This window comes from Macrobrachium nipponense, chromosome 26 (assembly GCF_015104395.2).
Source record: "Macrobrachium nipponense isolate FS-2020 chromosome 26, ASM1510439v2, whole genome shotgun sequence".
Taxonomy (NCBI): Eukaryota; Metazoa; Arthropoda; class Malacostraca; order Decapoda; family Palaemonidae; genus Macrobrachium; species Macrobrachium nipponense.
In genome coordinates this window covers 39,123,345-39,150,098 of record NC_087215.1, presented here as the reverse complement: position 1 = coordinate 39,150,098, position 26,754 = coordinate 39,123,345, and the positions used below count along the sequence as shown (strand labels likewise).

At 36.9% G+C, this 26,754-nt stretch overlaps 1 protein-coding gene across 42 annotated transcripts in view; it reads left to right on the top strand.

The window, feature by feature from the left end:
- LOC135200192 (ankyrin-2-like) overlaps nt 1-26,754 on the top strand; it is a 702,328-nt gene that overhangs the window by 659,069 nt on the left and 16,505 nt on the right. For 32 of the 42 annotated variants that reach the window (XM_064228610.1, XM_064228609.1, XM_064228607.1 and 29 more), the window contains 6 exons: nt 4,699-4,740; nt 5,288-6,874; nt 7,141-8,694; nt 10,656-18,026; nt 18,482-18,526; nt 23,816-23,945. In XM_064228610.1, coding sequence (XP_064084680.1) covers nt 4,699-4,740; nt 5,288-6,874; nt 7,141-8,694; nt 10,656-18,026; nt 18,482-18,526; nt 23,816-23,945 — 10,729 coding nt within the window. The remainder of the gene's footprint in view (nt 1-4,698; nt 4,741-5,287; nt 6,875-7,140; nt 8,695-10,655; nt 18,027-18,481; nt 18,527-23,815; nt 23,946-26,754) is intronic. The other 10 variants (XM_064228584.1, XM_064228614.1, XM_064228616.1 and 7 more) reach the window with 5 other exon arrangements.

Genomic DNA, 26,754 nt, shown 5'->3' with positions numbered 1-26,754 from the left:
ACTACGGTAATGTTGTACTGTAGTACGATGATTGAAATACAAGCCAAACGGATGTTATCCCAGTTGTACTTAGAAAAAAAAGAAGTCGTTTCTCGTTCGGTTGTTCATGGCTGTACACGTTCACGCAACGAGTATAACGTTAAAACCATACTTTCATCATTCTCTTTTGCTGTGATTGAACTTATGTAACTAGAAGATGGATAAAGTTACGCCATTGTAATTTGATCTCTCATAAAATCGGACTATCGTAAGACTAATGATCATAACCTGAACACTACAGCTACCTGTACACTGTATAAACTTTATTATATCTTTACATACTCTAGACACCCAAATGTACTGTACAGTAAATTCTATAGTACTATACTGCATAAATACAATTTTACTTATTGCGCCGTTGTGGGATTACGGCGCCTTTGACTGGTCTAGAGTTTCGAAAGAAGGTGTGCGGTGGCTGTAGGCTTTAAAATCGCTCAGCGTCGAAAATCGCTTGGCGTCGGTGGCCAGGAACGGAACCCTTGCCGCTAACCGAGGGCCGCCTGTATATATATATATATAGTATATATATATATATATATATATATATATATATATATAATATTTATATTTATAAAGGTTCCAGATGAGCAATTATATCAGCAAACAACAGGTCCATTAAAACATCATAAAATCCATGGTTTATTACAAGGAGAAACGTTTCGCACATAATTTCAGTGCATCATCAGTCTGTAAAATTAATATATTCTCATTAAAAATATTATAAATAAATAACAATATCGTTAAAAAGCATAAAAAATATAAAAAAATAAAACACTTAATTTTAATGCCTTTTACCATACTTTTACATCTGCCAAAGAGCACATTTCATCATATTGTGTGTACTTTTTGTGAAAGGAGGGTCAGAGCATTCACTGCAATGCAGGTCCATATTCTTAAAGCATAGTTGTATAGAAATATTGTTTTTTAAATTTTTTTAAGGGAGTTCAATTTTACCACAGGTTATAATAAGAACTGAATACTTTATAATCCCTTAAAGCACTTACCATCTAGTACTGGAAGCCCTATCTGCCCCATTATCTCACAGTACAGGTACAGTCCATACTGTTGGTAAACCAGGGGTATATGTACAAGCTGTCTCTTCAGCAGTTCAGAAGTTAATGTTCAAAAGTTTCATGTTCATTGCACAGCACAGTGCAGTGCACTTCCATTATGGTAGTGTAAAATAAATTGACAAGAAAAACAGCTTTGCCGCTGCACTGCAAAATCAGTCTGCAAAGCCACATAAAACAATGGTAGGATGATTGGTTTAGGTTAAGCTGGCTTATGCCAGGACAGGCCGTTGCCTAATTGTGATTATTAATTGAAAGGATTTAAGAGGTCTGGAGCTCTTGAACTATTACTAACCAACAGAGATAGTATCAGCTATAAAACCCCATGAAATATATCCAGGAATATAACATTTAGTATGAAGACTTGAAATCTTGCTAAAGACAGAAAACAAAATCTTTTAATTTTTTCTGTATACCATAGCATGTGGGGTTATGTTCTGTATTAGACTTCAAGTCATTACACACAGTACTTGAATGAATTAATTTTGTTTCCCATTCATTTGAACCTAAAGGCCACTGATTCTGAAGGAGGCAGTGTCCTTATCATAGTATCAAACTAATATCAGTACACAATGCTTTCCATTGCAACATAATGAGAAATACTTGCATACTATAAAACCTCCCCAAAAACAAAATACATAAAGGTAAAGACCTACAAGCTTAACTTTTGTGCATGAAACTACCAGGGTTTGAGTGCTGAATTAGGTTTTTTCATTGATAAAATGCATTTTAAAAATATTCTGCAAGGCTTATAGGTAACATTAGACTGCCCACTCATAAATCTTTTATCAAGTATTTAAATTAATATTATCAGTACTCACCAGATAATCAAAAGGAAATTTCCACTAGAGTTACAAGCTGCATAATTTTTGCAACTTTGTTTTATCAGTAGTATATGTAAAATATCAAAAGGTATAAAGCATACAATCTGCTGATTTTTTATAATTTTTTGTCAGCTCTCTAGCCATTCTGGATACAGTGGTCTGGTAACTTTTTTTAGAGTAACCATTAGTGGCAATAAACTGGTGCTAGGATTATTTTTTAATACAGTTAAATTGTAAGTGATTGCAGATTGACTTAAATTAGCATTTTATTGTTCCGTATGTCATGAGGAATTCCCTTCATGATCACATCCTAATGCATGTTGTTCTCTGTTATTTAATTAAATTAAATTTACAGAGACACAGCAAAGTATTGTACTTCACAAATTTGTAATTAACTTATTATTTTTTAATAAGTGAGATCTCTTCTTTCTATATTACCCTTGTCCTTCTCTTCTTCCCAATGACCACCATATTCTTTGGAAGCTTGAACTTCTCGTCAATGGCCCCTTTGGGCTTGTTTCACATGAATAGGGTTCACCTGAATAATAATAATAATAATAATAATAATAATAATAGTAATAATAATAATAATAATAAAATAATAATAATAATAATAATAATAATAATAATAATAATACTGTTAAATAAAAGGGCAGAATTAAGAGGATTGATTTTATATATTTTTTCTATTTTTCTTATTATCCACTTCTCTGGCTCAGCGATGCTTCTTAGTAACTGGCCAATGTTCATATTGGAAAATTTTATTCAAAAACAAGATTTTGGTGTTATTTAAGTGGTATACTACTGGTATTAACAGTACGTATATGTACTGGAAACGGGGATTTCAGGTCCAGGTCAAGCAGGGGTCGTCATCAGTCAGGTATACCAGCACCAACACCAGCAGTATAGTACTAGAGACGACCCCGGTCTGGATTTGACCTACGCCCAAGAAATAATACCAGCACTGATGACGACCCCTGCTTGACGTGGACCTGAAATCCCTGTTTCCAGTATACTGTTAATACCGGCATACCATATAAATAACACCAAAATCCTGTTTTTTAATAAAATATCCCCTCCAGCATTTTTTAGAATTTCCCAGTACTATGAACATTGACCAGTTACTAAGAAGCATCGCTGAGCTAGAGAAGCGGATAATAAGAAAAATAGAGAAAATAATATATAAAATCAATTCGCTTAATTCTGCTATTTTGTTTAACAGAACTTGTCTAAAAGAGGGTCTCCTACCAAATTATTAATAATATAATAATTATAATAAATAATAATAATAATAACAATAATAATAATAATAATAATAGTAATAATAATAATAACAATAACAATGTCCATTACACATCAAAACTCATTTTCTACAGTATAATTTCTCCGATTATTATTTGTCTCCATATCTTTTTCACATATTAATAGTACATTTTTTTTTATCTTTAATACTAATCATTAATACCAGTTTCTTTTTCTTTCTAAGACATTAATATCAGCTTTTTCATAACTTTTATGCATTATTTCTTTTTCTTTCTAAGACATTAATATCAGCTTTCTCGTAACCTTTACGTATTATGTCATTACCATTTTTTATGCATGACTATCATTAAAATATCTCTGTATAATAAACAGTATTTTACAATACTGTTTATTTTACAGTATTTTGTATTGTCAGTTGGTTAAAAGAACACTGATATGGAAGCTGCACATAACTTACTGATTTATTTTCACAGTTTTTCAAGAGCTTTGGTTATAAAAATAAGTTTCCAAGCTCCTTGCTCAATTATGGGTATCCCAGATTTTGAAAGCAATCACTGATGGAAATTGAATTTATATAATAGCATCTTGAAATATTATCATATTACTTTTTATGATCGTAAGTTTTCTGTAAACTCACTTGTCAGTTTATAGTATAAATATAGGAGTAATGAGGTGTGATTTTTCCATTCTTACCTTGTCAGGAAAACAGCTTTACATTGGCATAACTCCATTCTGTTATGAGGGTCTTTTGCTACTCAGTTGCATTTGAAAGAGTTACACCATTAATGAGAGATTCCAACCACCCTGTTAAATTTGTTATTACACACATTAACCTATATCATCATAACACACTGTTATCATCACATGTTGAAATCTTAAGTGCTAATGTCAACAGTTCTATAAAGTACTGTACTTAGACATTATAAAACTTGTGCAGAAACTAAGGAGGAATACAGAAGAATCCTTGGAATCCATTCTGAATATCAGAATGTTTTCAGGAATGGAAGGTACCAGGTGCCTTTTGTAACTAATCAATCTTTCTTTCCAAGCAGCTTTTTGTCATTTTATTGTTGATGCTCTATAATAGTTAATTATATGCTATGTGAATTACATTGATAATTTTTATTAGGTATGTTATCATTTTTGCTATATGTATATAAATTTTTATACTCTGGATAGAATTTTAATTTTCATTCCTTATTTTTATGTATTTGCACTTTTGTTTATTTTTTTATAGTTTTTTGTAGAAAAAATTTTCCTTGTGTAGTAGTATGTATTAGAGTAGTTGTGTAACCACAGAATTAATTGAAAGATCCACAAGAGAGTTCCTGTCTGCCACTGGTAGTGACTGTTTTCACTTCTGTATTCATCTCTGAAGCATTTAAATTGTTTAAGAATTACCATTGCCATGGATATTCCCCACAAATAAATGAGGCGAGTTTAGACAATGAAATTGGCTAATTTACTATAGGACTCTAACATTAGTCCTATTTCCCTTCTAGCCTCTTCCGGCCTTCCAACGTCGGGCATCAAGGCAGGCTCAGGTATCTAGAATTCCCTCACTCATGCATGGATCTTACTCACCTATTTCCTGCTCTTTTTTTCCCATTACCTTGAGGTCAGACCTTATCCCATTACTCCACTCCCATTTGTGTAATCCTATGTCCTGGTTCCTTCTATGTTCCCTTACCCTTTGGCTGTGTCCCTTTCCATGGATGTCCTGTGTCACAGTCACTTAAGGAGCAATTACTAGATATCTTGCTCTTACCACTGACTGCATAGTACAGTATTTGGTTGGATTTCTTTTATTTCAATAGTTTTATTACTGAATATATAAAAATACAATACAGTTATCTTTTTTGTTCTTCTTATGCCTAAGTTGCATTGGCATGGCGTCGCCGCATGACTTGGTGGACAGACATAAGAGATTTTCAGGTCATACCCCTTCTACCTGTTCACCACTAACACCATGTCCTCTTATTCACATCATGCACAACCCACTGTGCCTTACCTTGTGTGGCTGTGCTAATATGCATGATTGCCGCTATTGGACGCTATAGCAGCTCACATACTTGGTTATCTCTCCCATAGAGCACAGCAAGAGTAAGCTAAGAGAAGCTGATTTGGCTGTACTGGACAGCATGGTGACAGTCCAGAAAGCAGAAGTTGAAGAGATGAGTTTTATCCACGGTCAAGATGGTGGACGAGATTTTGAGGTATCAGAAGATCAAGTCATGGTGCAACAAAGTGTGGGTTCAAAGGCTGGTATAAAACTGGAGCAACCACCACAGCAATCTCAACTCCAATCTCAGGTTATTGATTCACATAAGAAGAATGATTTTGGAGTCCATCAGTCCCAATACCAGGACCAGGTTGAAGACAAATTTTCTGTGCACAAGGATAAGACACAAACAGTAGAACAGAATGCTCCTCAAACTTGGTTACCTGTCCATGCTGAGCAATTAATTGGTATGGAAGGAACTAGTCATAGTCAGTCCGAATGCCAACAACAGTTTAAACCTTCCCAACAAATTGATAGTAAAATGCAAATGCATCCTTCTGCTCCCCTAACTCCTAAAGTTGACACTGGAGCAATCATTGTCCAGGCTCAGTCTGTTCCTTATGTGCAAACTGAAGTTAAGACTTTAACACCAGTGCCTCTTAAAAGTGAACTTCCAGGGCATGTGCATGAACCTGGAGCAGCACATGGATTTGACTCAGGAACTATTCAATCTCAACCTCAAGATCAGATACAATTTCAGTCTTCACAAATTAAAAATACAATACTACAATGTCAAGGATCAGTTCAGAGTACTCCACAAATTCAAAAGGATATTCACAAAGAAATTACTGTTAGCTCAGAAACCAGACTGCCATCAGTGATAGAAACAAATGTATATGAAGAGTCGATTCCAAAGAAATATGATGTACAATCTAGTATACTCCCACAGATTCAAGACCAAGTAAATGTCCCACAGGTTCCAGAACAGGAGCAGTATGGAGTACATCAGTTACTAGCTAAACAAATACAAAGAGAAAGTCAGTCTACAAAACAGTCTTCAAAAAGTCAGGTTTCTTTACTTGCTCAAAAACCTGTCATAGACTTGCATACAGATATAGGAGATTTAAGTAAAAGAGTTGCAGATGTAGCATCTTCAATGGCCTCCACTCTAGAAAGTATTACTGCTGTTGCTGAAGGTCTAGAGGGAAGTCATCTTTCAAGTGATGAAGGTGAAGAACAACTTATGCTGATGCGTGATTCTCCACGCTGGGAAGATGAAGAGATACAAGCTGAGGACACTGATGAACCCAAAGCTATAAAAGCTGAAATCAAACTTCTTGTTAAAACAACTGAAGTTGGCAAAGAGTCTATAGAAATAAGGAGCATTCGAGAATTTGTGGAGACAGGAGAGAAAAGTTTATCAGGTTTTGGAGCTATACATTCTGGAATACCTGAAGGAGGAAGATTAACACCTAGTGGTAGAATAACACCAAGTGGGAGAATAACACCAAGTGAAAGAATAACACAATCAGGTGAAAGGATATACACAATTCAGAGAGGTTCACCAGATATGCATTCCTCAGGCCCCAGGTTTGTTCGACAGCAGCATTCGTCCACTAGTTCATCCTTCTCACATCACACACAAGATGAATTTGATCTCATGGCTCAAGTGCGAGGTAAGGCAGGCTTTTAGCTTGCTGCTCTCTAGTACTTGTGCTGCTTCTTAGCAATAATTTTATGTGTGATTTGCATTGTTAACTCAACTAAAAAAAAGAGGAATGATTTTGACTAACAAATTAATCATTTAATTGCGTGGCTACACACCAATAGCCTTGCTGTGATATAATGAAACGAAGGCCAAGACAAAAAAGAAAGGCTTGTACGTGTTGATAATGCTTCTAATCTGCAGGCACTACAAAGCTTCTTCCCTCATGTGTTTCAGACGGTGGCCTTGATGATGGTTGTCCTGAAGCACAAGGCATGGAGTGGGAGGGAAAAAGTGTAGACCGCATGTATACTGAAACAGTTGTGCAGACTAGATACTCCATGCCCCCTACGGTGGACACCAGCGAGGGTGTTGCCCTTTCCTCTTCCTCCAAAAACCTAACCTCAGCTGACCTTAAACTACCAACTACCCATCTCTCTTCAGACCTGCCCCACCCAACCAACATTTATTCCCAAGATGATTCCTCCAATGACCTCACTTACTGGCCTCAGCCCATTCACTCAAGTCAGGAAACACCCTTTCATCTGCATGAAATTCCTCTTGTAGAACCCCAGAACTTTGATATTTCTCCGTCTTCTGTTACTAAGCTATCTGACACTTTACTTCAAGAAAAAGGGCATACTAAGAGCTCAGAAGTTCCTTCCCAGATGGTGTCATCTCCTTCTGCAGCATCTCTGCAGTCTGAAAGTGTTGCTCCATATACCAGAACTGATGATATACCTGCTGCCAGTGTAACTTTTAATACAAGCAGTACTTTCATGTCCATAGGACCAGTGTCCCCTACAGAGGATTCAAGTGAAGATCATGCTGAAATTGACCGTACAAGTACTGAACTTTCTCCTGACAGTGTACGATTTGAGCAAGATATTCTAGATACTAAAACTGAAGATGAAGCTCCTGATTTAGATGATGATTATTTGCCAGCTTCACCAGTTTTAGGACAGGAGCTAAGTGATCGCATATTTTCAGCTGAGGTGACTGAGGACACAGACATTACAACTCCTATGGAAATGCGTGATTCACATACTGAAAGAGATGCTACAGCATCAAATTTAGGGTCTGTGGAAGACAAAGAAGGCACTGATGGAAAAGTGGATTTACCCAAAGAATGTTTACCATCAGATTTAATGGGAGAGGATAGTTTTACTTATTTGTGTCAAGAAACAGCTGAAATTCATAGCAGAGTTGTAAAATTACAAGAACTAGTAGATTACCATAAAGTAGATCTCCAGACTGCAAGATCAGAAGCTGAAACAATTCAAAACACAATTGATGATATTAGGGAAGCTGTGAAAAATAGTGCTTATGAAAATAATGAAGAATTTTATAATAAAACTAAAGATATAGTTGCTACTATATCATCTGTATCTGATAATTTGTCTAAAATTATGCTTAAATTACATTCACCAGATCAGGGGTGTTCTGAAATAGGAAGCCATGCCGAGGTAAAATGTGCATCTAGTAAGACAGAATTTGATATGGTAGAGGCTGAATCACCAAAGGATGGGAGCCCATCAGACTCTAATTTACAAGATCAGAGCCTATCAGATCTTCTGGATTCAGATGACATTAATCGTGACAGCCTAGAGGAAGAATTTGACAGACTGGCTGCTCATCTTAGTTTGTCTCCAAGTGCGGATGATATTGGTGGTGTTTCACAGAAAGTAACCCAAATATCTTCTCCCGATGTGCCACTTTTTCCTGTTTCTTCTTCTGTTGTTTATCCCTCCAAACCTCCCGATGCTTTACAGGCCACACAACGGGAACCAGGTATGGAACTCGCTTGTGGTTTCTTTTATAAGCTAAATTTCATCATACTGACAGGTTCTCATCCTAACCATTCATTCATATATGTATATGTAATTTTTTTTTGGTTTATTTTGTTTACATTAGTTTTTCTTGTACATAAACATTATTTTATTTATAGTATCTGTTGCACTCTTTATTTATAAGCTGCATATTTACTGAAGCTGAAAGGGTATGGGTATTCTTATTTCACAGCTGAGGGTAGTGAGCATTTTCAACAAGATGTCTTTTTAGTGCCTTTGGAACCAATAGCTAAATCTCATCTACATGGTGAAACTGTGGATCCTGACCAGCATTCAGATAAAGAGAATCTCTTACAATTACAATTGGATGCTAAAAGAGATTCTGGTGTAGATAACAGTTCTGAAACCCAACCACAGACTGGTAACAAAAGAGTTGAGGAATTACACACTACAGATTCACTGAAAGATGAATACTTGTTCTGTTCCAATGATACAGAGAATACTGATGAGTGCATTGAATCACAAAATGACTTTGAAGGAGTTGTGGTCCGTCGTGGGACAGGTAGGACTGGTCCACGCCCTACTACTTTTCCACTGTGCCTGCTGCAGCCAGATGTTGTGAGTTCTTCTCCCGAGGCTCAAGAGTATTTCAGACAGCAGCAAGAAGTCTTGGAAGAAATGGGCCGACAAGGTCAGTTGCAAATGGATGTCACTGACTTGCAAGATCTAACGTCACCAGAGAGTTTGGCTGCTAGTAATGAATTAGAAGAATGTGATACTGATATTTTAGGCCATGCCCCAAAGCTCAGTCATAGGAAGCTCATCAAGTCATCTTCAAGCTATGAAAATATATATGACAAAGCAGATTTAAAAGCAGTAGAGAATGAAGATACTCCTTCAACTCAAATATTAACAAGTTCACTTGGAGATCCATTTTCTACTAAAACCAGTTTACCTCCTGAAATGTGTTCAAGCTTTGAGAACCTGTACATGAAATCAAAAGAGGCTGATCCTAAAATTATTGTTGAAGCTGACCTTTTGGCTACTGAAATTTTAGAAGCAGCTGTGCATGAAGCTGCACAGGACGGACAATTTACCTCAGCTACTCAGATTCCAGCCACCACTCCTACCCTTACAGACAATAAATCGAAAATAAAAGATGCAATCTCAGGTTTTGATGGATATCAACAATCCCAAAGTAAAGAATTTGGTTCAGCAGGTATTTTGGTGATGTAGCAGTGATGAATAGTGTTAGCATACTAACTAGGAGCTGAGTCACAGTTGTTTGGTTTGACACTAATTTTGTAGTGTCATAACTTCGTTGGATTTGTGTGGTCATTAACATGCATCTCTTTCAGATAAGAAATGAAGGCATGTAAATTTTATTTGTGTAGTAATTTGTGTTGGGTCCAGGGATGCCACTTGCTCACGTCATCAGTTAGCGTGGTTTTTACCTAACAAATGCACGGGGACATAAATACCCCTATTGTTCAAAATTAAAACCAAGCTTAGTTGTCTTTTGCATTGATTTCATGTTTGTTAGTGACCTGGTATTGGTCTATTGAACTCTTTTATATACAGTATATATATATATGCTCTGAGAAATGCCAGGTGTTTGTATCATTAGTATTATTACTCATGGTAAGGGGGTACAGTTAACACCATTTCCTCATCTATGAACATTTTTCATGTTCAGTGTAGGTCACTGTAGCAAGACACAAAGAATTGTAAGATAATTGGTAAGTAGTAGTAATTTTGGTTGTGTAGACTTTGTATAATATGCACGTTGAATATAAGAGTGAGAGTGAGGCAGGGAGAGTGAAATTTTAAGGTCACCAGTCCCCACCACACTGAGATTGCGTGTAGCCGGACCTGCCTGGCAGCATGTGGCATGAATGAGACCTGTGCCATAACAAGAGTGTGTGACGTTTACTAATAGTGTGCTACTAACTCTTGTTCTAGATGTGGGAGTGGTGTTTACAGAGCGTAAAGAGTATGGGGGCGGGGTGAAGCCACCTGCAGAGACAACTGGCGGACACTCGCACATTTCACCCTCCCAGATCCCTCATCCTTCCCAAAGCTCTAAATCTCAGTCCTTTACCAAACAAAAGCTACCCAGTAAAATTCCAGCAACTGAGCAACAACATCGGCCCCTTGAAGCATCAACTTCCCTACCTAGTAGACCAGTGAGACGTCATGAACGTACTTTATCTCAAGCAACAAATATATATACTGGAACAATTCCTCCAGAGTCAAAACAAGACCAAAAGAGAGATGAAAAAGAAACTATAGCTGAAGAAACAGATGGGATCAGTGAAAATATAAAACCATATTCAGAACGGAAGCAATTTTGGGAAAGTGTAACATCACAGTCTTTTGAATCCAAAGGCAGCCAACTTCTTAAAAGTGAAACAGAAAGTGATACTGATACAACAGGTACAGATGGGACAGTTATTGAGAGGCAAGTGTTGCCAGAAAAAAGTCCCACTGTTGCTGAAAGTTTTGATTCTGAGGAGGACTATGTGGCTCATCGAGAAGACCCAGCCTTTTATGAAAATCAAGGATTTGTTGGTACAGAAAAAATAGATCTACCGAAAGAAACTGCAAGGGAAGGTGCAGTCAGTCCTTTTGAAGTCTTCAGGGACAAAGACCACAAAGAAGACATACAATCACCTGAAGATATAGCATTTAAAGATGTGTCTTCCAAGAGAGCCCTATTTGAAAAGGAAATTAAAAGACAGTCGATGGAAATTGAAGAAAGCCAGTCATGGAAACGATCCTCCAAAGAATATGATGAAACTGTTGTGATATCAGAAGAGTCTGCTTCCAGTTTACTGCAAAAAAAGGAAGAAAAAGAACATAAAATCCGAGAAATGGAAGAGAAGAAAAGGAAAGAAAAAACTGAAATAAAAGAAGAACTGAAATCTGTCACGGATATTAAAAGCAGAGTTGAATCAAAAATGGAAAAGAGCAGTGGTGTTACTGACTATTCAGAAACATCAGAATCTTCTCGGTTACATGAAGAAAAAATGGAAAGTAAAGATAAGAAAATAATATCTGATGTATCAAAAGGTGATAGGAAAACTATCACTCAGACTGATATATCAAAAGAAAAGAAGGAAAAAGAGTGCATAGAAAAAATGATTCATGAGAGAAAAGACAGTCATAGTGGAACATTTTCAAAAACTGTTTCAACATCAGAAGAAAAAGTTGAAAGCTCATCAGAAGCAAAGGAAGTAATACATACAAAGTCTGAAGACCAAGATACTTCACGAGATGAAATTACAGAGGAAGACATGACCAGAACAGAGGAAACATCAGATGAAGAACCTGATGATGTTCTAGGGACTGATAAAGTAACAGTTAATATAACTGAAGAAACACGACAGCTTGGTGACACTCATGAAACTATAGTGAGAGAAACCACCACCACACGAGATGGGGATCAAGAGCAAAGAATTATCAAGGAAACCAAGACTCAAGAAACAGTTATGGCTGATGGGTCCACAGTTAAGACAACATCCATTACCACATTTACAACTCAGTTAGATGCCAAAGACTCTGAGGATGAATCTGAGGGTTTATCAGGCATGAGACATGGAAAACCCTCTTCAGAAAAAGAAAGTAGTAAAGCCAGAACTGCTAAGGAAAAATCTGCAGCATTTGTTGAACAACAAATGAAATCTGACATATTTTCACAAGAGCTATCATCATCTGCTGAAGACCAAAGTCCTGAGCATAAAGTGATAACTCCAAAAGATATAAGAGCCCCAGTTTCACTTCAGACACACAGAGTTGCCCAGTCCTTAGCAAGTCCAATTTTAGTTCCTGAAGAAAACATTCAGGATGTTATTTGGGAGGCTTCACAAGAGAGATCTGACAGTTTTATCTCAGAAACAGTTCAGGATATCCCTGTGCAACAAGCATATGAGCATCATCTTATAAAAGACATCTCCCAAGATAGCAAAAGCACTTCTGATAAAGCTAGGAGAAAATCAAGTGGTTTAGAAAAAACAAAATTAAGTGAGGAGGAAGCCAGAAAACTTGCTATTGAAATTGTAGAGGAAGTGAAGCAGGAGGCTGTGAAGAGGTCACCTTTAGTAACTCCCTCCCAGACTGTGAAGGATTTTCCTGCAGAATACATCCCAGATGATGAATTTGAGGAAGAATTACCAAGGCTTCCAAAAATGAAAGCAGGAGCTGCATTTACAAAAGAAACGAGCAGTAAAATTGAAAAGTATATTCAAGAGCAATTAGGAGATGATATGGATGAAAAGCAGTTGAGACTTATTGAATCTGTTACAGCTAGAAAAGCAGAACTGCTGCAGAGAAAACTTATAGGCAGTGACTACCAACAGAGTATGGAAATCACCGATGAAGATTTGCGATCTAGTGGAGCAGAGTTATCTCCAATTGAACATCAGATGGAACGTTTGCGACAAATGACTGAAGAGGAAGATAATCAGCGTTATCCTCGAGAACCATCAGAGGCAGATGAAAGTGAAAGCTCAATGATTATCCATGACAGTGTAGATGATGTGTCTAGTGAGTATGATCAAGCAAACCAGATGATTACAAAAACACTAGATGCACTTAAAGGTACAGATATAACGAAACATAAAAGTATAGATACAATTGAAGAAATTCCAGAGGAAAGGGAAAGTAGTCATTTTGATGGAAGGGGTTTAACAGAAATAAGTAAAACAGAAGTTAAAGAAACTGCTCGACAGCTTGTAAAGGAGGTAACTGAAAAAGCTCAAGAATCTGAAGCTGTAAAACAAGCTTCACTGGCTGCTGCAGAACTTACAAAAGGAGCACCAGGAAGTTTAGAACACAGCAGAACTCCAAGTCCAAAGCCAGGCTCCCGAAAAGGTTCATGGATGGATGATGAAGAGCTGAGACGGGAATTTCGGAGGGATTATGAAGATAAAAAAAAAATGTTTAAGGAAGAAATGACTTCTGATAAACAAGAGGAGGTGTTTGACGAAGGACCATCTTCAGCTGAAGGAATGAAAGATACAAGGGTTTATCATCAAAAGAGCAGTGAATCCCATAAGGAGGTACACATGGAATCAAGTATGACTGAAAGTATGGAAGAATCAAGTACTGTAGAAAGTTTTCGATCTTTTGAAGGGAAAATGAAATCTGAGGTTACAACATCTGTGATAAAAGAGGTTAGAGAAATTGATTCTGACAAGAAGGAAGAAAAATTATCATCTGGCAGTCAAGAAGAAGTAGTTTTAAGGAAAAAAAAAACTCACATAGATGAATTTAATCGGCGTTCTGGCACAGATTTTGATGCATATTCTAGTTCTGGTGAAAGTCACTATTTTACAGCAGCAGAAGGTACATCAGATAGTCGCACTGGAAGTAGACCTTGTTCATCAGATGTAGAAGCCTTAATGTCTGACCGCACTACAACTGGTACCTCGGAGTATGATACAGCACTTACTTCTCAAGATACATCTCAATATTCTAATTATTCCACAACATCTCAGGAATATCGCACGGCTGCTAGTTCAATGAGTTCAAGAGATTCAATGAAATCTATAGATTCTGAAAGCTCAGGAAATCTAGCTAGCATAGAACTTAGTGAAGCCTCAGAGACTTTAGTACCTTCAGCTTTAGAACTAGAGAGGGATATGGATCTTCTTGAGCAAGAGTTATATGAAGAGGAGATGATACAGTCTGCTCAGTCACATCAACCTGTCATACCACAACTCACAATTCAGTCTGATACACCAAAATCTGAGGATGCACCAGGCACATTTGACCTAGAATCAGATGATGCGGAATATGAACAGGAAACTAAAGATGAGGATTTTGATGATTCAGTACATACAACGTCAAAAATGAAGAGGTCCATGGAAATGACTTTTCATCCAGAACCAAAGGCACTGATTGATGAAAAGAAACAGCCAGTTGCTGAAAGTGTTGCTTCAAGTCTAGAGGAGAGCACTTTATCTGAATTATCCATGACCACAGTTGTAGAACAGGAGAAAAGTTTACAGGGTTCTACAACAGATTCCAATATGACAGCATCAAGTGTTTCAGAACAGATGATGTCATCTTTAGAAGGTCATGAGCTAGAGCGGAACATATCTCGCACAGATAGTGGTGTCTTAACAACAGAAACAGGTGATGGAGATAAAGCACTCCATTCTGTTACTATTACAGCAACATCTGTGCCATCGTCAACACCAGACCAGAACACAGCTTCTATGTGCACGCAGGTTACCTCTGAAACTCGATCTGAAGCAGATTTAACTGAAAGTGAGCAGTTTTTTCGCGCTAATGGACCCACTGAAGTAGATTATGTGCCTGAGTACGATGATGAGGAAGTACAAGGTGCGCGGCCAGCTGCATCCCCTATTATACCTTCAGTACTGGAGGTTGCAGGAGCTGTAGCTGGCCCTTCAGAGGGCCCAAAGAAAGTTGCAATCACTGAAGAATGTTATGAAACTGAAGCTGATCAAGAGTATGGCCAAATGATGAGAGAGAGTGAATATTCAGACATGGCTGAAGCAGAGCTCCAGTATTCTCTAGAGGAACAACCAGAAGCCGAGATGAGTAGCATGTTAATTATTGATGAACCTATAGTGAGACCAAAGACACCAGAACCTGGCTATAGACCTTCATCCCGTCCCACACAAATGATAGTTCAGTCTCCTGAAGAAGCAGAATTCACTGAAGTAGATAAACGTTTCAGTGCTGTTTTTTCTACGACTTATGAAGAAAGAGAAGAAGGTGCTCGCTCACTTATGCCTGGCATGAGCATTGATGTTCCAGATATAACAATTACTGAACATACATTGCCAATGCCAAGCCAATATTGTTATCCTGATCTTGAACGTGAAGAAGACTTTCCTGAATGCAGAGCACTGGCTGAAGCAGATACTAAGGGTTCTGAAATTCCAGCTACACCAGGATCTCAGGAATCAGCATCAACCTGTGCCTCAAGAAAATCTTCCTCCACTGATTCTGAACAAGGACGAGAATATTGCCTTGATGAGAAAATAGGTGCTCCCTCATTTGGATCTTTTGAAATGATTGAAGCTGATGACATAGATGATATTTCTGAGTTTGAAAGAACACTATTTATGCATGAAGAGCGTATGATGGAAATGTCTCAAATTAAAGAAGAGGACGAAGAATATGAAGAGGATGATGATGATAAAAGAGTCAGTACATCTCCTATTCCCATCCCAAGTCAGTTAAAAGCAGTAAAATTAGATAGTGCGGTTGGTTTTGGTGAACAAAAGAATGATACTGAAGACATTCAAGATTCTGAATCAGACCCAAGCATTGAAGAGCAAAGACGGTGGCTAGAGTTACAGTTCGAAGAAAGCAGTGCTGCTCAGTATGACTATTCACAAGGCTTTATGGAACATGTCTACTCAGGTCCTCTTGAAGATATTGAAGAAGAAAGGGAGGATGCAGAACGCCGAGATTTTTCTCATATCACTAAAAATTCTTCTTTATCTTCAACACCAGAGTATGATGTTTTAGCTGGAAGGAAATTTTTTACTCGTAGCGGTGAACATGATGATATTTCAATGAATTCCCTCCAAGAATTTGAAAATCTGGAAAGGGCAGTAGCTGTTGAAGCAGTTGTAAGAAGATCAAGTTCTGGTTCACAAGATTCACTAAATGGGAAACGACCCGATGGTAAGAGTGGACAAGGTGATGACATCTCCGTTGGATCATTTGCATCTCTTCAAGAATTTGAAAGGCTTGAAAAGGAATGTTTAGTTGTAGAAGCTATTGAAAAGAAAGCTCAAGAAGAGGAGGCAATGCTTTCAGAAATTGAAGAAGGTCATGAAAGTCAAGTTTCAGAATCTGAAAGTTGTGAGACTTTATCAGAACCTGGAAGGGGATCAGTAGATGGAGAGGAGTATGACCAAAGAATGTTTGAAATAGATGAAATAATTCGCCAAGCACAAACTAATGTAGAGAAATTTGATAAAAATAAGCCAGGGTATGAAGGCGTACAGTTACGAGATATTGTAAGTGTTGATGTATCTGGTGAAGATGGAACTGGTAGTAGTCAGGCAGATCGTACTCCCAGTGTTGGACGTGAAGAGGGAGATGCAGATTCCTTAGAAGAGGCACAGTTGCCAGAACTTGATTTAGATCAGACAAGCGTAACAGGCACAGCTGCTTCTGCAAAACAGGATGTTATGAATGTCAGTACGGATAGCATTGAAGCTTCAACTAAAAATAAAGTCCCACGAGAAACAAGCCAAGACTCTTTAGAAAAAGTTGTTATAAAAACTGACCCTATGACTGCCAGTGCTGACAGTATTGAATTTGCAATACACCAGGATGTTATGACAACCAGTATTGACTCACTAGAGGGTCGGCAAAAACGTCAAGACCCAATGTCTGCTTCAACAGACTCGATAGAGCCTGGAAAGCGTGATATAATGGCATCTAGCATTGACAGTTTAGGAAGAGATGATTCCAGTGGTCGTGATGCTGATATAAGCTCAGGTAGTGAACAGATAAGACCTATTCCTAGAGATGCTTTAATGGAATGTAGTACAGATTCTTTAGAACCAACTTCATCCCAAGCAACGCATGCTTATCAGTATGACACAGATTCTATAATGTCAGGCTCTTTCACTAGCGGTTGCTCAAATACTTTAGTTGCCTCTGCTGAAGATTTTCCCGACATGATGACCTCCTCTCTCTATCTTCCAGAAGGAGAACTACCCCCAGAAGGGGAGCAATATGTTCAGTATATGCATTCAAGTAGTGGCTCAGCAGTACAGGTTAAAAAGGCATCAGATGAGCCAGGTTATTCCCACACAATTACACGTGTAGTAACTTTGCCACCTGAAGCTCGTCAGGTAAGCTTTACTGGACCCGATGCACAAAAGAAACTTGAAAAATATCTTCGAGAATTTAATGCAGGGGAACATTCCTCACAAGATGAAACTGTTGATGGCGAAGGCAATGTCCACATCCGCCGAGTAACACAAAAAAGAGTAGTAGTAGATCCTCGTCAGACGCATGAACATGGATTCTCTGTTTCAGACCCAAGTATTGAAGAAAGTGAAATAAGAGATGAGCATGGTAATGTGACAAGAGTTGTCCGTCGTACAGTTGTTACCACACACACTGTTGAGGTGGATCTTGATACTGGGGAACCTGTTCAACAATTCTGTCCAACAACCCAAGCCTCCTCCTCATCCTCATCCTCTTCCCGTATCCCAAGACCTGTAACCAGTCCTCCTTTAGCCTCCCGGCTCCCCCGTCCTGGTCCGCCCCCTGGGTCGCGCGGCCCCCGTGAGCCCGTCCCCCCCTCCCTGGAGCCCAACACAGTCTCAGGTACAGCGTCCCAAACATCACCGTGTTGCACCACCCATCGGGGTGTGTCTACGCACTCTGCACTCCTGCAGCCTTAGTTTTCTTTCAGCATGCTGTGTCCGCATGACGTCACGCCAACCATCAGCCCTTAGTATTGATTTTGTTATAATTTGTAATTATTAGTTTTGTTTATACTGCAGTATCTTATCTTTTAGAACCTTTACATATTTTGTTTCCTATCATTTAAAGCATATTGATGATGTATACCATTCTTTTATGTAGTTCAGTGGGGCTTAAGTATATCATCAACATTTTATTTATATACATTTTATATAATTTTTTGGCGTCACTGTGTATATAGTGCTATTCAACTGTACCTTTATGTATGAATATTGGGTAATTTGCTACTCTGTTGAGTTGGCGATGCGGTCCAGCGCTTGACTAACGAGTCTCTCTCTCTCTGCCTTGCTCACCAGACGTTGTGCAGCCGGACAGTGGAGCAGGGGCGCGGCAGGCGCCAGGTTATAATTCTTGTGTGCTTTTGCATTTCTGCTCGTCCCCGGTTGTCTTTATCCTTGGTGTTGTTGTTTTGTATAACTCTACTACTTTTGTGGAAATGGAAATGGTTTTCATACCTTTTTTGCATGATTGGCACCAGGAGCGATCAGAACTTCTGTAAAGAGAAGAGAAAGGAAAAGTGGTAGAAGGGCAGATTTTTCATCGTATGTGAACTACTTGAGCAGTTTTCTCTTCTGCCTTAATATGGTGGTGGAAGTCTTAACATTCTCCTGGTGCCAGTGTTGTTTTAAGTGACCTAAGTAGTTATGGAGAACTTTGGCTGGCTAAGTGAACCACTAACATGGTGGTGGCCTTCCCAATAAAAAGCCAGATGCTTGGGAAATGTTACCAGTTAATATTTTTTATGTTTTTTATTAGTCATTTACTGGTGGCACTTCTCATTCTTCATTACTTTTGTAGAACCAAATGTGGGCACAATAAATTGATGACATCCATTCCATATGTAATTCAAAATAAATAGAATATGTAAGCTCAGAATTGTGTGTTTTTTATTTTTTTTACATTTCTTGACCAAGTGCCTACGTTTTTTATGTACTGTACTGTATTTTCTATTAATTTGTAATGTATTGTATTTTGCAGTTGTATTTGGTGTGTTATTTTGAAAATTTATTTACACTTCTGGTTTATTTGGTTTTATGTTTGTAGTGATGTAACATAATTATGGTATAGCATGTTTTATGTCGACAGTTATTTCATAATTTTATTACGCACAGTACAGTACTGATTTTTTGTACTTTTTTATTCCCAATAATTGCATGCTGGGAGACTGACATTTTTTACTTAACTCTCTTATGAACTATATTATATAAATACAGTATAAATTTGTAATATAAAGTGTTACTCACTCTGACCATTATTGTGACATCAGGGAATTTGTCTCATAACAGTACAACTATTACTATCTTAGGAGTTCTTGGCATTAACATACAAAATATGGTCACTTTTGCACATTAAGTTGATTATCTATTCTATATTACTTGAGTAAAGTTCATCTGAAGTGTGCTAAATTAAAGTCAACTTAGGGTGCAAAAGAAGGGAGTGTTTCAGTTTTGTGCCAGGAAATAGATACAGTACAATTTATTTTCAGGTTCAGTTCAATGTTTATTTGCACCACTTTAAAAACTTCAATTTTATCATTTTTCTTTTGCTAACATTATCATTTACTATAATAAGTAATCAGAAATGATAAAAATAAGTTCATGAGGTATTTCATTTACTTTCCTTACTCATACTACAGTAGTTTTTTTTCATATTCCTGTTGTATTCAGATTTTATCAGTTTTGGTCATATTTGTTTTCATTTTTAGTTTGCATTGTCATGATCCCTTTTATTCCATGTCATAAAAGGTCACAATCTGTATAGATAAGTTTTTGTAAATCATTTGCTATTGCATCTTTATAACTTTAATGCAGTTCTTAGTATTTTTCTCAGTGAAGTGATTTATGATGGTAGAGTACCTTTCTCTGCTAGCTTTGGCTTCTTGCTGTAATTGCTTAACAGTTTTGAAAAACTAAGAATCTTATTGAGCTTCTCATTGATATTTACAATAGCTATCAAAGAGCCTGAAGCTTTTGTACAAAATACAATTAAATACTTGAATAGTACTGCTCTTCCAATGCTTCTCTCGTGTTTTGGTAGAAGTGACTTCACCATAAAGTACTAGATTAATGAAGTACTATTTTTGGCAGTGATCATCATGCAGCACCCAGGGAAACTGCTAATATATTTGTCTGTTAAATAAAAGAACCAGTTGCTGACTGATGTAATGGCCAAAAGCTCTTTAAAATTAAAAGTCCCATGTTTTTGTTCAAAAATACAAACCATTTCCTTACCAGAGCTTATTATTTTATACTTCATAGGCTTTAGATTACTAAAACTTTGCTTTAAAAGAAAGAACTGTGAACTCCAGTGGGTGAGGATTTATTATGAAATTGAGGTATTCTACTGCATTCTTATTCCTCAGCATTTGGTTTTCATTGATCTTGAAAACAATAATGTGTCTTTGACTCCATTCCTCATTTTTGCATCCAGTCATCATATACTGATTTTCATATTGGTAATCACCTTTGGGGACAGAGAGGCAGTCCTCGGTTATCAGCGATTCGGTTTTATGGCGCTTGTCTAATGCCTGTTTCCGGTTATTGGCACTTATAATAAAGTATTGGCACCATTTATTGGCACCTATAAGCCATGGAAATCACCAATTTTCACTTATCAGTGATTTTCGTGTATCATCAAGCTGTTGGAATGGAACCCCTGCCAATAACCAGGGACTGTTGTTTGTCCAGGAACATCCTGCCCTAAGAAGTATGAACAACTTATAAAGATCACCATCATTTTGGAAAGGAATAGTGCACCAATTAAGAAATTGCAGCTACAGCCAAGCCTCTTTTATCTCACAGTAGGCTAGTCCGTTTTGAGGATCAACAGGCACTAGACTTCATCAGTTATGAGTCAAATCTTTATTCTCCTCAGACACTTTAAGGAACTTCCTGTGGTCTTTTCAGGTCTGGGATATCCTTGAGACCTTGACACTGCCTCTTCACCGAATGGTTGTGAAGTTGAGTTCTAATAACTTAATAACCAAAGGCTCCTGAACATCAAGTTAGCAGAGCCTAGTTGAAAGCTACCCTCTTGGGGCTGATAGTTTTATGGCATTGGATAACTTTATCACTGAGATCTGTAGGCTGTCCTCTAACAACTGACAGCTTTTTGGGAGCCAAAGTTGGCTATTTGCCTGAAACCACAATAAGAACTTGACTAGAATCTTCTTTGCAATAAAGTTCCAAAGTAACAGTGAAAGGATACTTTTCTCACAGCATTGTGGCACAATCTCATATTGGCCATCATGTCTGACATCACACTCAAAGGGACTTTACCAGAACTTCTTTGCACTAAAGTTGCAAATTGATAGCAAAAAGCCATTTTTCTTATACCACATTAATTCAACATTAACAATATGGTGACAAAGTCTCTCGTAAAGAAATTTCTGATAATTATATCAGCTGGCCCCTACATCTACAGTTTACTAGTTATTTTTATGCATCTAGGACACTTCCTAGTGTGGATGTTTGTGACCTCCATCACCCAGAAAAAGTACCAACTAATATTCCTCCCTTCTCAACCCAGCAGCATGGAAAGTACTCTCCATAACTTTTTGAGGATGGTTTCAAAATTTATGTATTATGTCTCATTACTGTACATGACATCTGGGGACACTACCTCAACATGCTTAGAGACTGTCAAGTAGTCCTTGTATTATGAAAGGCTTTTGTTAAAGCCTTCGAAATTATTTTCCTCATCAACCAAACCATTCTATCCAAATACATGTTCTACCAAGAAATGAGTTGAGTTTTGAGATTTGCAAGACCAGTGGGAATCTGTTAGAAACCCAACTTTTCTCATACTAGTAGACTTTATTAGCCATGGGGAAAAATGTTATCTTCCACCAAGAGCAACTTTGTAATCTTCCAAATTATTTTTTCAAAGGAACTAGGCATTACTAATTTCATAAAAGATAGTCCTTTTAGAATTTTGATAAACATTGTCAAACTCCGATTGAACCACCAAGTGCAATTCACTTAAGTGCTTTAGGGTGCCAAATATCCTTCCATTGAATTGCACTGGAGAAGATATCTTCTAAGAATCACTTGAAATTAACTCCTTTCAGCCCTATTATGACCAAGGGCCTCAGCTAATTGTATGGTTTATCTTTCCGTTAAGTGTGTTGCCACACCTTTCCCTCAGGTTTTTGGGAATGCACTGGTGTCACAGCACACTTGTAAAATACTCATATTTATAGAATATAAGGCACCTTTCTGCCATTTCCTAATAACATCTCAGGCATGTCCATATCTCCAGTAGATTTACCTTCATCTAACTTTCCTCATACTCTTCACTTTACCAAAGGCAGACTATCTCTCAATCCATGTCACACAACCCGTTGCAATAGTATGTGGATTTTCATCTTTAATTTCATTGGCTGGTTCTCAGAGAGACTGACTTTGCCAAGGCCCTTCAGGCGAGTATTCTGATCATCATTAAAACTAGAAGTTTCTCAGGCTTACAAGATTTTAACAATCATGGCTCATCCATAAGCCTTATAATGTAGGCTCACAGGTTAAATTCGGTGAATTACATGGTACACATTTCTCCTGATACTTTCAGCCATATTATAACACACTTACCTGCTTCAATGGCCTTTTGCTGCTGAGAGGCAATATGTAATCATATTTTGTTATGAACTCAAGAACTTGCTACAGAAATTCTTCAGTTTAAATCTTAAGTACGTATTGTCTTATACTAAAGTCTCTTTCCTAGTCTGATTACAAGTGCAGTTAAACCAAGGATTGGGTAAAGAAGCCTCACATCCCCACTTAAGTGGTAGCCTTTATCCTCCTGGCATCAAGTTCTTTCTTACAATATTCTTAGTTGGTCTGTCCTTTAATAGGTTAAGTAAAGCAGTTGTTTTCATCCTGTTTAAATATGTATTAATTACATGGGAATTTGTGGTAAATCACTTTTAGTTAAGTATTTTCAGTGTAATATTAGTGTAAGTTATACATGGGACTTTGAAGAGCTTTTGGCTGATGTTGACATCTAAGGCCATTGACAGGATAGGATTGTACAAATATTTTTTTCATTTTAATTTCCAAAGTAAACTTTAAAGTACGTATTTCATACAGATAAGCAGTAATGTTAGAAATTGTAGAGTGTACAAAAACAATGTGCTAAATGTTTTATGACTTGATATCTTACATCTGAATCTAGTTTGCTTTGCACTTATGTGAATTAGAATATTCAATGTTAAATATTTCAAATTCATTATTTGCGATAGTTAATGCACATCCTTTCCTTGCCAGTTATTTCTTTAGATAAATCAATACTACTGTAATAAAATGATAAAAAGCAGAGAATGGCTCAAGATAAAGTTTTGAACTAGTAATTCCAAATTAACAAACTAAATATTCATGATTAAGAAAAATAATATGATCGGACCAACATAGCAGTAAAAGTGGTAGAATACTTAGTGTCCCTTAATTCCACATATTGTATTGCATTGTTATTCTGCTAGTTACTCCTCCCTACCTGCACAACTGTGATTAACCTGCATCCATGTCATTTATCACTCTGACACTAAAATTTCCTGGCCCCCAAAAAGCCCCCACACCAGAGTGTTGTAGAGAGTACTTTGGCAACTATGTAGTCAACCTTTATGTTTCCTTCTGTAGGTTTAGATGTTGAAGAGATGAGCAATATTATGGAGAGTTACACCAGTGAAGGTAGTGACCTTATCACCACCACTACCCATACCACCACCAGTATTGATCCTGATCCTATAACCTCTACCCAAATCACGAGGTAAAGTTTAATTTTATAGTAGTCTTCCTCTGAACTTATTTTTTATACCAACATTTTTTTTTTGGCATAAAATTTAATGTAACCTCTTGAACTTGCACTCTTTTGGTAGCATTTTGCATTTAATCATTTGTACTCATGACTTTAGACACCAAGAAGTATTTAGCACTGTTTTTCAACATGCATGGCTTACTTTATACTTTAGACTAAAAATTCAAAAGTTGAGAAAGAAACATATCATGCCCAAATATCTTATTGATAGAACAGAAAAAGGTATCTAGTTACCATTTGGTATAAGAATTGATAGTTGAAATTAGATTAGCTGACCACAAAGTCTAATTTTATATACGTATAGTACTACTGTACTTTTAAATATACTGCATTATGTCTGTATACATTTACATATACATTTACAACATGTAGCTTGGAGAGCATAATCAAATAATTTTTGAGAGTTGCTAGTATTATGGCAATTAGACCTGCACTCTGTTCAGTTTGGTTATTTTGTTAAGTGAGATTTATCTTTCACATTATTTTCAAAGTAAGTAATGGGTTATGAAATAATATGGAATGGAATGGAATATGAAATTTAAGCCGAAGGCCCAGCACTGGTACCTATGAGGTCATTCAGCACTGAAACGGAAACTGATAATAGAAAGGTTTGAAAGTGGTAACAGGATGAAAGCCTCGAGTTGCACAACAAAACCATTGTTAGGAGAGGGTGGATAGCAAGACAGAAGAAAGAGGATATGAATGGATGCACAGTAAAAGGAATGAAAGGGGTTGCAACTGATGGCACTAACCCCCTACGGGGTATGAAATAGTATGGGCAACAATCTAGGAACATAATGGTTGTCTTGATTTGTTATGATTCATAAAAGATTACCTTTATGTTAAGAGGTTTGAAATACGTAAGTACTTTGACTTTGAGAGCTTGCAGCTATTCCATTTAATTTTGTAATTCTTCAGCTGTGCTTCGATTTTCTCCCAAAAATTTTCAACTCATTTTCCTAATCTGTCTGCTGCTGTGTCCTATATATTCCATTATCATTATAAAAGACAAAATTTATAAATGTGTAATAAGCTATATGCTCCAAAAAGACTAAAGCATAAGGGATTTTTTAATCCACAAAAGACATTCTTTAAGGCATTTCTTACATAAGAAAAAATTTAAAAACATGTCTTGTAATCAAAGTTAAAAACTTAAAATCCCTATATTACAGCTTTGCAGTTTTTGTCATTTTGAATACTGTAAAGTTTGTTTTTAACAGTTTTATCATAAATATACATTAAGTTTTTTAAATACAAATTTGTTACAACATAAGGAATATGAAAGAATTCCATAAATTGGAAACTTACCTTATTGTGTTAGATGCTCTCTTTCATAACTGTGGAATTCATATATGTACGTATAACATCTTTTGGTCAATCTTTACACTACCTGAATTGCAATAGTTAATGGATATTAAAAATGGATTGTCATGTAGGAACAATATCGGATCTTCCATCTAAGAGCATTTTCTTTTATTTGGGTAATAATAACCTAGAGTAGGTTGGTTTATACACTAAGCAAGCATTGCCCTAAATTTTGGTTTAAACTGGGCAGCTGTAAAAAATATGATACTGCTACCCTAGGAATTGAGAGATTCCCCTTAAGTAGATACAGCTCTCAAGCAGCTCTTCAGAATTGAACTTTAATGTTTGAAATTTGTCATTTGGCCCAGGACTTGGCCTAGGGAAGCTATTGAGGCCATGGCATTAAAAATATGAAAATATTAAAGCATTATCAGTAGTGTTTAGCTTGATCTTCCATAAGAATGATTCCTCATTTTCCCATGCTTTGATACATTTCTCTTAAGTATCACAAATTCCAAGGTTTTATTTACTGGGACAAAGTATTCCAGATTCAGTAGATCTTCACTTGGGTCATGACCATGGACAAGGCCACCTTCCCACACAGTCTAGTGGATTTTCCTTTATTCATTCCCTTCAGTCAACCTGTAGAAATATGGTACTTATACCCTCCTACCTGATAACATCATCCCAATCAAAGTACTACTCTTACTTCAGTTGTGTTTTCTTGCCAATGTTGTTTGTACCTATTGTATGACCACAGTGCAGTAGAATCTCTCAACAAGCAATTCGCTAGAGGAGTGTCCTTTATCAAGTGTTTTCAGCCATAGCATAGGTAGACTTGCTCACACAAACCCCTAGCCCCCCCCCTCCCCCCTTTTTTTTTTTTACATGAAGAGGGGTTTAGAGAACAATGTATTTGTAAAAAATAAAGAACCTGAAAGTAAAAAATTATTATAGGAATGACAGTGGAGGCCTAAGAAAGAATGCCAAAGGTGATCACAAAAATATATGCTCACAGAGAAGAATAAGAGTAGCAAATTGACTGGCATAACACTCACAATGGATGCAGGAGATAAATAGCCATGATGAAGGATGGTTGAAACACATACTTATCACAGATAATTAGAATTATCAGGCACCAAAGATTTTTATCACCCATGTAGTCATAATATTATAAGTATCAGTTTAGATAAAGATTTTACCTTAACCAGCTATACTGTTATCTAGAAAAATTGATTCCGAGGTTCCCAACATTTCCTTGGATTAGCCACAAATACATCTTATTTTACGAAGCTTCATACTGAATGAAGTAGTGTTTGGGTCTTATGGCACTAAAGGTGAAATTTCTCAGCCCCTAGGATGGCAGAAAATCTATACTGTAGTTCATTTCAAACTGAAGTGTAGGGCTATGTAATACAATGGTTATTATCTAGAAACATGTTCTTTAAAGTTTTGA